Source organism: Mustela putorius, unplaced genomic scaffold (assembly GCF_011764305.1).
Source record: "Mustela putorius furo isolate JIRA1106 unplaced genomic scaffold, ASM1176430v1.1 tig00000596_pilon_pilon_pilon, whole genome shotgun sequence".
NCBI classification, from domain to species: Eukaryota; Metazoa; Chordata; class Mammalia; order Carnivora; family Mustelidae; genus Mustela; species Mustela putorius.
The window spans coordinates 4,406,850-4,421,866 of record NW_025421428.1 but is presented as its reverse complement, the minus strand read 5'-3'; the positions used below and the strand labels follow the sequence as shown (position 1 = coordinate 4,421,866).

At 52.1% G+C, this 15,017-nt stretch overlaps 1 protein-coding gene across 4 annotated transcripts in view; it reads right to left on the bottom strand.

Moving 5' to 3' along the window:
- Positions 1-15,017, bottom strand: part of MORN5 (MORN repeat containing 5) — a 28,068-nt gene that overhangs the window by 9,588 nt on the left and 3,463 nt on the right. For 2 of the 4 annotated variants that reach the window (XM_045082355.1, XM_004775578.3), the window contains exons 2-4: positions 14,788-14,935; positions 13,058-13,169; positions 9,075-9,206 (exon numbers count right to left, since the gene is read on the bottom strand). In XM_045082355.1, coding sequence (XP_044938290.1) covers positions 9,075-9,206; positions 13,058-13,169; positions 14,788-14,935 — 392 coding nt within the window. The remainder of the gene's footprint in view (positions 1-9,074; positions 9,207-13,057; positions 13,170-14,787; positions 14,936-15,017) is intronic. The other 2 variants (XM_045082356.1, XM_013047382.2) reach the window with 1 other exon arrangement.

The window sequence follows — 15,017 nt, the reverse complement described above, 5'->3', positions numbered from 1 at the left end:
CAGGTGGGAGGGTGCCTGAGGACAGTCTGCCATCGGCCTTGCATTCATTTCTATACAAGGAGACAAAACAAACCATGAGGCTGGCCAGCCCGGGGTTGACTCCAGCAGCTTGCGGAATGGGAAGCTGTGTCCTTTGGATGCCTCCAGGAGGCTGCTGTGGGGGGCGGGGACTTATTGTTACCAGAATCTGAGGGCACACCACTGGAAGGGAAATTTCCAGGGCTCTTGGAATTGGGGTGGGGAGAGAAGGAGCAGTGGGCAATTCTGACATGTTGGGGGAGGCAATAAGCCCCCTCGGGCTGTTTTTCCTTTGAGACCTGCACCGGGGCTGATTCCGCCCTCTGTAGGCAAAATTCTGTTGGTAGGTTCAAGTGTCTTCCTCTGGGGCAAGTTCTAGAGCTTTGCCCTGGTTCTCATAGAGGTTCAGGATTCAGAAAAGGCCACAGCCTGTCTCAGTGCAGAGCATGGCCTCTGGGTTCGAATCCTGATTCCTCCCTTCCCTAGCTGTACCTGTCAGCGAGCCTCAGTTTCCCCAGCAGCCACACAGAGGTGATAATATATTCCTCAAAAGACCAGGAGGTGGTGAGTGAGTCCCCGGCGCAGCAGAGGTTTTCAGCTCATCATTTCTCTTCCTTCCCTTCAAGCAGATGCCCAAGTCTGCTGGCAGGGGTGTGTGATCTGTGCAGGCATTTTCTTTGGCAGTTACAAGTGTGATATTATCCCTCCACAGAGCCTTCATTACGGCGCTGCGAACAATACCACAGATAAGGCAGGGATGGCCCTGCGTGCCAGCCTCCAGGTGATTATCACATTTGGGCAAATTGCCTTTTGTGTCACGGAGAGATGACGGCGGGAGGGCCTGTGCAGGAGGCTCGCTGGGCCATTTTGCCAAAACCGCGAGGGAAGCATTGTGGAGAGACAGCCCGGGTTTTCTGGGGAAGGAGGCCTGGCTGGCAGCCGGAGCTCGTCCCGACGCTCCCACATGCGGGCCGTGATCTGCCCCGTGTGGGCCTCAGGCTTCTCATTGGCCAGGTGAAGGCCTCAAAATTCAAGGAGTCTTGATTTGCAGGCAGCATTGAAAGTCTCGTTCTTTGGCTAGTTTTGGAGCAAAAATGTGGGGAACCATCTAGGGAAAAAGAATTACCGCTGCAGTCTTCTGAGGAGGGTCCTCCAGTTCTTTCTTTCGTGCGTGAACTCCAGAACCTGCTCAAAGGCCATCTTTAGCCTTCAGTCAGCCAGGCCCCGGGGCCGAGTTCCAAGTCTGCCGCTTATCCCCCACGTAACTCTGGGCAACACACTTCACCTCGCCTCAGTCTCATCATCTGGGAAGTGGGAACAATGAAGACAGTCGTTTCCCAGGTTACGGTGGGGATGAGATGAAGTGAAATAAGATAAACCGTGCAACACGCTCAGACCAGGGTCTGGAACATCGTAAGCACTCAGTAAATGCTGGTTGCTTTTGCTGTCCTGCTTTCTCCTCTGAAATAAAAGAGCATCCCTTTGTATAGCCATCGATCCATTCCCTGACTGCCGTTTTAGGGATGGTACCGATTTAGTGTAAAAATACAGCCCGTATTGGGGCACCTGGGTGGCTCAGTGGGTAAAGCCTCTGCCTTTGGCTCAGATCATGATTCCAGGGTCCTGGGATCGAGCCCCGCAGCGGGCTCTCTGCTCAGTAGGGAGCCTGCTTCCTCCTCTCTCTCTGCCTGCCTCTCTGCCTACTTGTGATCCCTCTCTGTCAAATACATAATAAAAACAAAATCTTAAAAAAAAAAAAAAAAGAATAGACCCATTATTTACTCCATTCCCTCCTGTTGGACATCCAGGATCTTTCCAGCTTTCACCTGCTCAATAATGCCAGAGAGCCTCAGACGACCAAGCCGTCTTTCATTTCTAGGTGTTCACTACGCAACTTGCCTGAAGTTGGGCGGGAAGCAGATCTGTGAGGTTTGGAAGTTCCAGGCCCCTGCCTCTTTGGATGGAACAATCTCAGAGCTGGTCCGGCAAAGGGGAGAGGAGAGGGAAAAACCTCTGGAGGCAGATAAGCCCGAGTGTGAATCCCAGTTCCTGCCATTTCCTGGGGGAGATCCTTTAGTCTTAGTTCTAAGGCTTAGTTTCCTCGTTTGTCAAGCAGGGATCACAGGAACACTCCCTGCCCTCTTAGTAGCTGGGTGTCTGGTGCCTGGGAAATGCTCAGTCAAGGTCAACTGTCATCACGGTTGGTGAGGTGGGGGGGAGCCATCCACCACCTCCCAGAGCCTCCGAATCACACGGGTCAGCTCTCTTCTTGGACCCCCGACTCAAATTCCTTCCCCCCAACCCGTTGTCCGTCGAACTGAGCATACATTCAAATGAGGCTGGTGATCTTGATTTTAAATTCTGTCTGGAACCCACAGGTTCAAACGCAAAGGGGCCCTCTCTGCAAATAATCACTGGTATGTGATATTTTTAAGAAGCCCAAGCCATTGTTTCTGATTGAAGGAAAGTTGGTGCTATTTTGAAGAGCAGCACGATTAAGCGGTGGCGTTATCTCTTTAACCATTGGGAATTATACGCTGTTTGAAAGATTTGTGAGCTCTAGGACATTTGCCAGATGTGCTTGATTCGACATTTCAGACAACAAAGGGGATAATGTTGGCGGGAATCTTGACGGCATTTCTGATGATCAGGATATTCTTTGAGGATGGTACTGAGACCTTTCGGGGAAGAATTTCAGCTTTTACATAAACTAATTTGGGATGCTCACTCTCTGTCTTCCACAAAGCAAATTTAGTTCATTGTTAGTTGTATATGTTAAAATGGTTACGAGGGTTTTTTTCCTTTGAATATTAATAATGTGCCTTTCATCTGAGACACTCGCATGGGGTGTCATTAATTGCAGGGAGGGAGTAAGGATTAGTGGTGCGGTTATTTTGCAAATGATTCCTACCAGTAACGTTGAGGCGAGCAACGGCTACATGAAGAGACACACGTACCAACGGCTAACACAGCTCGGGCTTATCCCTCCTGAGCAGAATGAGGGGGCCGGGTAGGAGGCTAAGGGTTAATCTCCCAATTTCCCACCACATTAAACGTAATTATCCCTAATATCGTCTACAGCGTCCTAATTGGCTCACAGTATGTAAAGGACCCTTTATCAAATAAGGTAGCATCTCATTTTGGGGACTGGGGTGTTTTTGTCTTAAGACTCTAAAATGGGCCTTTTCATCCATTTGGGAACATCGCTGAGCTCCCACTGGGGGCAGGACCTGTGTTCTTTAGAGGAACAGCCATGAAAGAGGCACGGCTCTGTGGAGGAAGGGAGATGGCTGAGTAAGGAATTAACTAGAACACAAAGCTGGAAAGAACAGAATTGGGGCAGGAGTTGGGATCGTCTGACTCTGACTCTGAGCTGGGGAGCAGGTGAGAACCGAGGTGTGTTTGTCAACGGAAGCAGCTGGTCTGGTTGAGCCGGAACATGGGGTGGTGGGTGAAGGTGGGGGGCTCTAGACACCATAATTAAGAGTCTGCAGACCCCAACGATTCAGTAGCATTCCGTTTCCCGAGCAGAACCCCTGAGGAGGCCGACATTATGGCCTATCCCGTCTCATTTCCCCCTGCAGCCTCCTTGTCCTGGAACCAGAGAAACCAGAGAACCAGAGAACCAGAGAAACCTCAGCTAATCCCAGAACCTCCCTGTCTTCTACCTCCGCCAGCCCGAGCGAGTAATCATCACACTAATGGTCCCAGCTGCCTATCACCGGACACGGACGAGTCTCGGGCCAGGTGTCCTGCAGACTTTGTCTCATTTTTCCCAACCATAACTCTTCCAGATTAAATTAGTTACCAGAAGGCCCATTTTACAGATGAGGAAACAGAGACTCGGAAAGGAGACCAGAAGCCAGCCAGCCATGGTCTCACAGCTGCCCAGTGGTAGATCCAGGGAAAGGGGCCAGCCAGAGGGGCAGACTGCAGATCCTGGGCTTTTAACTGCCATGCAAGGCTGTCTCTCTGACCTCTCCTAGCCTCCTAAGGGAGGCAAGTCCTAACGCCGTCTGTGTTTTGCTTTGTGTCTGCTGCATCGATTGGAATCCTGCCTGCGTTGACTTGTTGCCTTGTGTGGTTTTATGGTCCCAACAGAGGCCGCTGCAAAGTGCAGTAGCATGACTGTGGACCTTACAGGGAGATGGGAGTGGGTTTTTTTCCCAGCCTCACCGTCCCTGATCTGTCATTCATTACGCACGCCCTAGTCCTCTAATCTCAGGCCTCACCCGTCCCCAGCTGCGTAGGAATTTCCCAGGGGATGCACACGGCTCCTGAGCACAAAAGTTCTAGGGTAGGCACCAGAAATGACGGCCACCACTGGGGTTCAGACAGCATGGACCTGGACCAAGCATAGGGATCCCCAAACCAAAACGGCACAGACCTGATCTGGCCAGAAGGTCACAGGCTTGGGATCCTTAATGCTGAAGTTTTTAAGCTTTTCAAAGCTTAAGTGGTTTGAAAACCCACAGGTGCAGAGAAGCTCAATAGATTGTTTTTATTATTCGAAATAATAAGTTGTCTGTTAAATGTGAGGGACTATAATTTGTTGAAGAGGAGGGGCTTGTAGGTGGGTCCTCTGCCTGCCTGTCTGTTTTTCTTCCAAAACATTTAATCAGCTCCATGTCTGGGGACCTGTGTGAGCCGCAGGGAATCCAGTGACGAGTCAGATGTCGTCACACGGTCCCTGCCCTCCAGAAGGTCTGAGAGCCACGGTCTGCGAGGATTCTTGCCAGCATGGATCCCCAAAGCCTGGCCCATTGTCGGCACTCAGAAGCTTTTAGATGAGTGGAAGGACAGATTTAAATTCTCACCACAACCCAGCCAGCAGGTACCATCCTCTCCAGGTAAGAAAGGCATTCTTAAAGCGCAAGCCGAGCAAAGCCGGGTTTGTCAAGCAAGCTTGGCACTCGGCCCATCTGCAATTCAGCAGGCTAAGGTTTTCCAGTCTGGCCTACAGCAAGCATCTCCGTCTGGGGAGTGAAGCCAGGGCAGGGTCAGGGAGGAGCCGGGACAGCCTGCGAGGCCTGAAGATGAACAAGGGTGACACTTCTGCAATGTCCCAGCCCGCAACCTCCTATAAAAAGAGTGTCCCCGGCTCTGACCCGGCCAGGTGGCATGTTGATAATAGCAGTGGCTCAGGCCACTCTGTTTATCCTGGGATGGCCTCAGGCCCCACCGTGGGCCTGCATCACCAGCAGCCCCGCGCCTTCAGGATGCCAACAGGAAGCACTGTTTATGGGGGCAGACCAGAATGTAGGGGAGAAAGGGCCCAGAGAAAACAAGAGATGGACAGAAGTCTGAATCGGTCCCTGGCAGGGTGAGGTGAGTCAAAGGTAATGACTAGGTGGGCACAAACAGAGACTCCCTCTTAGTGGTTTTCAGGACACTCCAAACTCCAACTGTCCTATAATATCAGGACCAAAATATCCCTTGGTTACCTTTCTCCTCCATCGTAGACTCTTAAGGTTGGAAGGACCCTAGAATTTATCCAGCCCGACTCCCTCATTTTACAGATGAAGAGCAAGGGGCCCAGAGAGGGAAGGCGCTGGCCCAGGGTCAGCCAGCAGGCAGCCCAAGAGCTGGGCAAGGACATGGAACCTGGGTCTCTGGCACAAAACGCTGGGGCCTGGGGCCCTTCGGGTGCCCTCTCTTGCCATCTTGTCATCTTTCCTATCTAGTTTCACCTCCTTTGGCACCTTCTCTCTGTGCAGGCTGAGAAATCCCTAAATGATGACTCAGCTACTACTCAACCTGCCCAAAACCTTTCCTTGCTCCCCTGCTGCCCTCGGGTGGAAACTTGCTGCCCTTCCCCTTACCATCCCTTGGGTTCTCTCTCTTACTCTTTTTGCCCTGACATATTGTTGTCTCAGGCTCCCAAACTACTTGTAGCCCCATAAATGTGCAGTATTCTCCCCGATCTTATCCTTCGCACATGCTGTTCCCTCTGCCTTTCACCCTTCCCGACCCTGCTGCACCTGTCTGCTCTTTGGGCTGCCCATTCCACCTTGCTCTTTCCAGGAAACCTCCCTGGCCTGCTGACCCTGAACTCCAGATTAGATATCCCTGCTACGCTCCCTTGTAGCAACTTGCATCTACCCCCACTTTCTCCTCCTCCCTGAGAGAAGATTCTGTGATGCTTCCTAACCCAAGGTCAGATCCACAACCACTAGTCGATAAATGTTTGTTGACCAAAGAGTCATCAGTGTCCATTCTTCTCCAAACCTCCCAAGAATGGCCTTCCCATCTCATGATGCATTTTTTCAAAGGCTATTTTTTTTTTTTTTAGAGCAGTTTTAGGCTCACAGCAAAATTGAGAGGAAGGTACAGAGATTTCCTCTATGCCCCCTGCCCCCATGCCTGCATGGCCTCCCCATTATCAACCATTTCTACCGGAGTGTGCATCTGCTGAAGCGACACCAACACCTCATAGTCATCTGAGGCTTACAGGCGGGTTCACTCTGGTGTAGTACATTCGATGGGTCCGGATGAGTGTATAATATCATGGAGCCCTCACTGTAATTTCATAAGAGTATCTTCATTGCTCTAAAAGTCCCCTGTGCTCTATCTGTTCATCCTATCATGAATTTCCAATTTTCTTACCAAGCATGGCTTTTGCCCAGAGGATTCTGCGAGCCACAGTTTCTCATTCCCCAGTCACGCCTTGCCTTTTTTTTTTTTTTTCTCCCCCATGCCTCTGTGTCTTTGGAAGTGCTGTTCCCTCTACCTGGAATGCCCTTCCCCAACACGCCTGCTAACAAAATCCCTACTCCTTCGTTAAGACCCCTCACTTCCAGTACCTTCTTCCTGACTGAGGCCCTGTATCTAGACCAGATGATGAGTTCCCCTGCTCAGTGGCCCTTCATGCCCCAGGAACTGCCCCCTAGGAGGAGTGGTGAGAGGACCTTTGTACTCATATGAAAGATACTTGTAACTAATTATACAAAAAGGCACAGACGTGTTATCTTTGTAAGACAGAAGAGTGTGTACAGACACTGCCCAACAACAAAAGGACAGGGGCACCGTGCCAGGGAGGAGGCTACTCTTGGCTCCAAATCTGCCCTTCTCTTCCCACTTTGCAGTCTGGACTGGGACCACACGATTGACGGTTCCGCTCTGCCGGCTGAGCCCCAGTTAGATGCTGCAAGGCAGGCACACGAAGGCAGAAAGGACACGTTCTTTTCTGTGTGTCTTGTTGCTCCTGTTGATGTCATGAAAGCAAAAGGCCCACTCACTTCCACCTTCCAGTTGTCCCCCAGCTCCTAGCATCAGTGAGGCCCAGAGGCCACGCTGGGCAGTAGGCTCTGCTAGAGGTCTGGGTCACCCCTTCTGGGGGTCCCTCTCTCAACCCTCTACGTTCCAATATCTCAGTCTCAGGGTTTCCCATCCAGGAAAACGGGGCAGGGAGGGTTGCTTCTCCCTGTGACTGTCTCTGCTTTCTCTCTCTGCTTTCTCTCCCTCCTTTTGCTTTTTCAGTTCCCCAGTATCTCCTGATATTAAATTCTGTTTTCCTGACTGCACTCTACCTGATACAGACACAAGAGTTCCTGCTCACATAGCTCTTACAGTCTTGGGGGAGAGACAGACAGACGTTAGGCAATTACTCACACAAATGAAGATTTAATTACAGTTGACATAAGTGCTGGGGAGGAAAAGTACAGGGTGTATTAGCATGTGAATGGCCCTGGGAAGCCCTTCAATAGATGAAACTGTTAAGCATTGTTTAACTCAGCATCTCTTCAGTTTCCTTATCCAGAAACTCCGTAGTAAGCCTACCAACGCCCAGAAGAATTAGTGCTCTGTACAGTCTACTCTGTTAATGGGAAATAGGAAGTCATTAAAGAAAACTGCCAGGGGACCCAGAATGTGAGCACTGGCCATGTTCCTCCAGGATCACCCGTGGGTCAGGGCTCTCTGAGCTCTCTGCTCTGGCATTCAGACATAGCACCAGCTGACCGTCCCCTTTGCTCTGATTCCAGCACCACAAAGGCAACTTTCTGATCCCCACCGACTTACGGAGTAAATGGCCCTGTAGGGAGAGGAGGCTCTCATCAGCCAGTTCAGGCCTCCTGGGCTCCCTGGCAGTTTCTTTCTCATTTTAGAGCACAGTTTCTTGACTTGGGTTTTTAGAAGAAACCCCTTAAAACTATATGCAAAATGTGCATGCGTGTGCATAAGTGTGAACGTGTATGTTTGTGTCTGTGCACATGTGGTCATTTTTCGAGGGAGAGGGTGCCTAGTTCTAATGTTATTCCTTGTGGGACCATGACTCTAGGAAAGAGAAAGGTTAGGAATCACCATGCTAAATGGAAACGTTCTTGTTCTTATTTGTACATTGGTCTCCTGTGAGTTTGGTTACTGTAAGTCTCAGTCTGATCAGCTTGCATTCCCTTACTAACAGAAGTTCTGGATCCCCAGCAGGCATTCTTGGACCACATGGTATCATTACCATGTGCTGTTTCCTCTCTGAAAAACCTTTCCCCATGCCCTGTGGTCCACTCCCAATTGTTCTCTGGGTCTCATTTTAGCTATCATTTCCTTCTTGAAACTCTCTGGCTTTCCAATTCCAGATGAGGTACCTTTTCTTTGTGCTCCCACAGCATCACTCCCACCTCCCTGGGACTCCCCACCTTTACCTCTCTCCCCACCCCCATCTAGGGCCATGTTTTCCCCTTTCGTTATGCTTTTCTCACGAAGCAAGGGGTGTGTGTCTCGAGTTGCCCTTCTTCTCTGCCTGCAACGAGTATAGTGTTTAGGCACACAGTCACTGCTCACCAAAGGAGAGCATGCAGAACTCTGTAGTTTAAGCCTTTCAGTGCTAACCTTTGCTGTCACAGCTAACCACAACCGTCCTTGGCTTCACTCTGTGATCCCGCAGAGACTCGTCTGCCATGAGAACCCCCCACGGTGAGCCATCCAGATCATAATTTTTGTCTTTTGTCAGAAGTTTCTTTCTCATCAAATGCATGCCCATGTGTGCACACAGATGCACACAGATACGTGTGGGCGAGAGGGGAGAAAGCGGGCATCCCGGCATGTCAGAATGGACATACCTGCATTTCTCAGAAAGCGATTCCTGTAGTCCTTGATTATCCTCGTGGCCGGGTTGTAGAAGCCATCTCCACAGTCGTAACAGCCCTCGGGGATTTTTCGAGGTGGGTCCATATTGGTGAGCTGAGAGATACCTTAAAAGGACGCAATGGATAATTAACTCGCCACCAAGGCTATATCGAAACCCAGCACCCTGAAGTCCACTTCTGTCTGGTTGTCCCCGTGGCAAAATGCTCCCCATTCAGAGCACAGAGGACAAGCGATGGGAGCAGTGCCCCACAGCAGCTTCCTGAAACTGGCTCTGGGAGCCGGGACTTGGGGACTAGAACTCCAACTTCTTCCTTTGACTCCCATCCTCTGTTTCTGGGGACACTGTGACAGGGGTGTAGGTTCTGGAGGGAGACAGAGCATGAGGGGGCACCACAGTTTGCGAAGGGGATAGAAAGACGTGTCTAGAGGAGGGATGGCATCCAAGGGGGTGAGCCCAGAGGCGTGAGCCCTCAGGCCTCACTCAGCAAGCCTAGCATGGTGCTGCCGAGGAATGCAGGAGGAGAACAGTGGGAAGAAATGCATCAGGTGGGCGGGGATCAACTTTGACTCTTAACCAAAATTACAATGGCGGCTGTTGACTCAGTGTTTATCCTGTGCCTAGAAATTCATTAAATGCTTGACTCCCACTATTTCACTCAATTATCACAGCAACCCTGGGGCCCCATTTGTGGATGAGAGAACTGAGGCTCAGAGAGGTCAAGTAACTCGCCCCAGACTCTCCAGTGAGGAAGCGGCAGGGCACCCAGCCGTGAAACCTGCACATCAGGCTGCTGACGTTGGAACCCCCGGGAGCTCGAGAGGAGTTGGTCACACTGCCCTGGGTGTTGTGTATCTTGGAATGCTGAGGCCTGAGTGAGGGGGACGAGGTTGAAATAAATAACTTCTCGGGTTCTTGTGTTTCCTGTAATTCCCCGTCCTCTGGACTGAGAGCCGGATGCGCGCCGAGCATAGCACCCCGGTCACGGCACAGGGCCCTGTCCTGCACACAGGTGCTCTTCTGTTGGTTACTGACACCACGTGTGTATGGTGACTGAGCTCTCACTCCATGCCAAGCACTTCCCAGCCATTCCCTCCCCGGAGCCTCCTGCCTGTGTCATCTCAGAGATAGAAAGGAGTGGAAGGGGCTGCTTTAGATTCTCGCTGCCCCTGAGGCTGAGGGGCAGCTGCTGCTGGGCTCTGCCGAGTGCCTTGGGCCTAGGGAAAGCAGTGGGTACTTAGGATGAAGTGACCGCATTGGGAGTCGCCAGAGGAGAAGGAAGTATGCAGGGAAGACCACCACGCTGCCCATGAGCCTGGCAGAGCCTCACCTTTGACAAAACTAGCCACCGCGTGACAGCTGAAGGCCTGAGGCCAGGGGCTCTCTCTTCACCTATGGACTTTCGCTGGGGGTGAGGAGCCCGTGACAGAGTCCAGGCCCTGTCATAACTAACCCAGGAGGGGCCACAGACAAGGTTCTCAAGTGGGACCTAGACTGGCGGCTCCTTGAAGGCAGGCATGGTCCCCTTGGGGCCCAGCTAGTGTCTGACACAGAGTAGGTGCTCAGAAAAATCCAATGTCATGAACTTAACGCCCACACCTCATCTCCCCTGCTGTGATGTCAGTATTATCTTCCCTGTGCCATTCTTTACTGAGCACCGACTCGGTGCCAAGCAATGTGCCAGGCACTGGGGACACAGCAGTGACGAAGACAGAGCCCCCTCTCTCATGGAATGCAGTCGGCGTGGGAAGAGGGACACTGCGCACTCAGGACAGAGCTCTGGGTACGAGCCCTGGCCACTCCGCGGGATGCCACAGGGAGACCTTGCCTCATCGGGGAATTCAGGGAAGGGGCCCCAGACAAAGGGACGTGACGCTGAGACCTGCAGGCTGGGAAGGAGTTATTTGGGTGAAATGGGGGGCGGGTAGAGCATCCCAGCAGAGGAAAAAGCAGGAAAGAGCATGGTCTTTTCAAGGTCTAGAGATAGAGCCAGCACAGCGAGGGAGGAGAGAATATCCCAGAAGGGCAGGTGGTGTGGGCTGAGGGTAGGCTCAGCCACAGGAGCCAGAGAATGAAAGTCATTTTAAAAATCTGCAACCTTCTCATGAGAGGAGCAGAGAGGCACGGAATGGTAGGTAACAGGGGTGGGGATGGAGGAGAGTGGCAATCAGAGTCATGTTCTGCAAAGACAAGAGTGCCCACAGAGTGCAGGATGGCCCGGAGCGAGTCAAACCTAGATCTCAGGAGACTAGGTAATCCAGGGGAGAGGTTGGAGGTCTGGGACACAGCAGCACCAGAGAGGGTGAAGGAAGCCCGGCGTGGCACATAGGGGGGCCTCAGTCAATAATTATTCAATGAATGCATGAAGGAATATATTTAAGATGTAGAATCCACAGGACCAGGGGTGCCTGGGTGGCTCAGTGGGTTAAGTCTCTGCCTTTGGCTCGGTTCATGATCTCAGGGTCCTGGGATCGAGCTCCACATCGGGCTCTCTGCTTGGCAGGGAGTCTGCTTCCCCCTCTCTCTCTACCTGCCTCTCTGCCCTCTGCCTACTTGTGATCTCTGTCTGTCAAATAAAGAAATAAAATCTTAAAAAAAAAAAAAAAAAAAAAAAGAATCCACAGGACCAGAGAGATGGTTGCTTGTGCACAGGGAAAGAAGAAGGCAGGACTCGGCCCACCCAGGTGGATGGGGTGACAGTCTCTGGGGGTGACAGTCTCTGAGGTGCAATCCCTGTGGGGAGAAGGGAATGAGTTCTGTTCTGACAAGGTAAGGGGTGCCAAATTGGGGTGTTGGGGAAGCTGGCTGCAGGAACCTGGGGCTCAGGAATCTTGATCTCCATTTGGAAACTGATGGTATAAATGAACCCTTAGAGGTGAATCAGCTTGTTTAGGGAGAGGGGACAGAATGTTACAGAAGAGGGCTTGAGGCCAGAGAGCCCCGGGAACCCCCACATTGAAAACTAGGGGGAAGAGGAGCTGACAAAGGAGACAACGGGAGAGAAGGTTCACCGGGTCAACTATCTGATTCAAAGTGACACAACCAGTGTTTGAGCTCAGGTCTGCCTGACTCCATCCTGGGTGCCTTCTGGAGCCTTCTGCCCTCATGGAGGCTGACTTGCCCGGAGCCTTCTGCCCTCATGGAGGCTGACTTGCCCGGGCTCATCCTGCTACTGAGAGGGAATTGAGGACTCAAACCCAGACCTTCTAGCTCCAGGCTTGGTCAACTCCACCACACCATGTCATAAGTTAGGAATTATGCTTATGGTTTGCACAGTCATTTTCCCATTTGTCATTTTGGATGTATCGTCTCAGCTGGGCCAACCACTATGCCCCTGGGGTGTAGCTGACCGCGCACAAGCTGGAAACACACGTGAGCCCCTTCCGTGGCTGCTCTCCGAATCCAGAGTCTGGGCCTACATGTCACCCTCCACGATGGAACATGGTTTCTGATGATACAAGGGACACAGAGAGGAAGACCTGGGCCCCCTGGGGAGCTCCACCCCCAGGAAGCAGGTCTGGAGTCTGGAGCCTCAGTTTCCTCCTCTGCCACATGGGACCAGAAAGGTGGGCATGGCAGGGTCGTCTGGAGATTCTGTGAGACCGGCAGCACACAGAGCCTCGGCCGGAGCCTGGTACACGGGGCACCCGCTCCTTCCTCCGGTGCTGCTTAGTTTCCACACGACAGCAGGTACTAGGGACAATGACAGCCGAGATGGGTCGCGCCCCTCCTGCATGCCAGACCTTGCTGGAAACACTTTGCCTGCGCGAGCTTACTTAAAACAGACTTGTCAGCTGGATGATGCTACAGAACTCCGTTTGCAGGAGAGAAACCGAGGCACGGGGCTGGGATGGTGGACATCTGAGGGGGACTTCAAGGGGCTGTGGCCCCTTATGTAAGGCTGCCTTTCGTTTCCCCCCCAGTCTGGGTGTGAATAAAGGGAGGGTGCCCGGGTACCTGCAGGCTTCAAGCCATGGCAGATCTCGGTGTAAAACCTGCGATCGCAGCTGTCGCAGTAATGCCAGTGCTCTGCCTCGTACTGCAGCCCGTCCGAGAAGGTGTACGTGCCCTGGAAGACATGGAGCATGCGCGCAGGGCTGAGGAAACCCTTCTGCCAGGGAGGACGGGTGTCATGGCAAGAGGCGGCTTTCTCACCTTCTCATCGCCACAGAGGAGCCATGAGAGCTATTCCGGCTACCGGGGCTGTGATGAGTAGAAGGAACGGCTATAGTGCTGGGCTCTGTGGCCACTCTCCGCACGATGCGGGGCAGATGACCCAGCCCTTGGTTTCCTCATTTGTAAAACTGCCTCCTAATGGTAGATATTTTACAGGGTTGATTCGATGAGATAGTGCACCGGCAAAGCGTTTAGCACAGAGCTAGCTAAAAAAGTCACAGCCACTGGTCACAAGCCCTTTGTCCAAACATGTACATTCTGCCTCTGCTGCCCCAGGGCTGAAGGAATCCCCAGGATGTAGAAGTCGCATTGGTTTGGGCATCAGGAAGTGTAGGTGGAAATTCCGATACTATTAATTCACTGTGTGACCTTGGGTAAGTCACATCCCCTTCCTGGGGCTCAGACTCTCCAAGTGGTAAAACAAGAATGTTCCTTAACCTTTCGAAGGTGGGCATTTGTGAAACGTAGGTCTTTCCCAGGAGAAAACCACAGATACACAGAAATTTTGCCATATAAAGCCGGAGCAGGGGTAGTTTCTACTGACCCCCTGAATTGTATGCATGGCCCACAAGTCCCAGGTGGGATTAGATGGAGTAGAGGACTTGTCATGAGAGCAGCAGTGGTTGTGGAAGTAGTACTAAGACCTAACATTGAGTGCCTGCTGGATGCTGGGTACTGAGCACTGGGGACTAAGCACTGAGCACAGTGCTTAGAGAGATCACCTCATTTACACTCACAAATGCCCCAGGAGGTGGCCGGTGTTGGGGCAGGCGGAATAACGGTCCCCCTAAGATATCCACCTCTACCTGCTGGAGCCCGTAAAAATGTTAGCCTCATCCGGCAAAAGGTCCTTTGTGGATGTGACTAACCGACAGTTCTTGAAATGGGGAGATTTTCCTGAATTACCTGGGTGGGCCCAATATAATCACAAGGGTCCTTGTAAGAGGGAAGCAAGGGGGTCAGAGGGATGAAGGACAAGATGATGACAAAAGCAGAGAGAAGGGGATGTGATGACAGCAGCAGAGGTCAGATTGAGACATGGACACTGGCCAAGGAACGCAGGAAACTTCTGGAAGATGGCAAAGGTAAGGAAATGGATCTCCCCTACAGCTTCTGGAAGGAATGCAGCACGGCTGACTTATTTTAGACTTCTGACTTCCAGAACTGTAAGGTAATACATTTCTATTGTTTGAAGGCAAAGAGTTTATCGTAATTTGTTACAGCAGCAATGTGAGATACAACTATTGTCCCCAGTTTATGGGGGAAGTCATGGGCCCAAGGTCACTCAGTTAGTTCGTGATACACTAGGCTTCAAACTCATCGTGGTCTCTCTCCAAGGGCCCTTCTGGATCCAGAGGAGTGGATTCCAGAGCTCTGGGAGATCGGGTAGAGGGGAGCAGCAGGAATGGAAGGAGGGGGGCGCCGGATGGACAGATCAGGGTGCTCTGTAGTGGGGGTTCGTCCCGTCCAGGGCTTTGCCCTCTGCAGCCTCCCCTCCTCAGGCTAATCACCTTCACGACCAGTCCCTTTTCCCAAACAGCATCAAAGCGGCTCCCGCTGGGGAAGTACAGGGTTCCTTGGCCATGAAACATGCCGTCCTTCATTTCCCCGACATATTTCGTTTTAGTCGGGAGGATGTACTCAGCGTCGCCCTCCATCCTGCGAGGACAAAGGGAAATCAGTGGACTGGGCCGAGCCGCGGGAGGATCAGAGCGGGCAGGCACAGCAGAGCAAGTGGGAA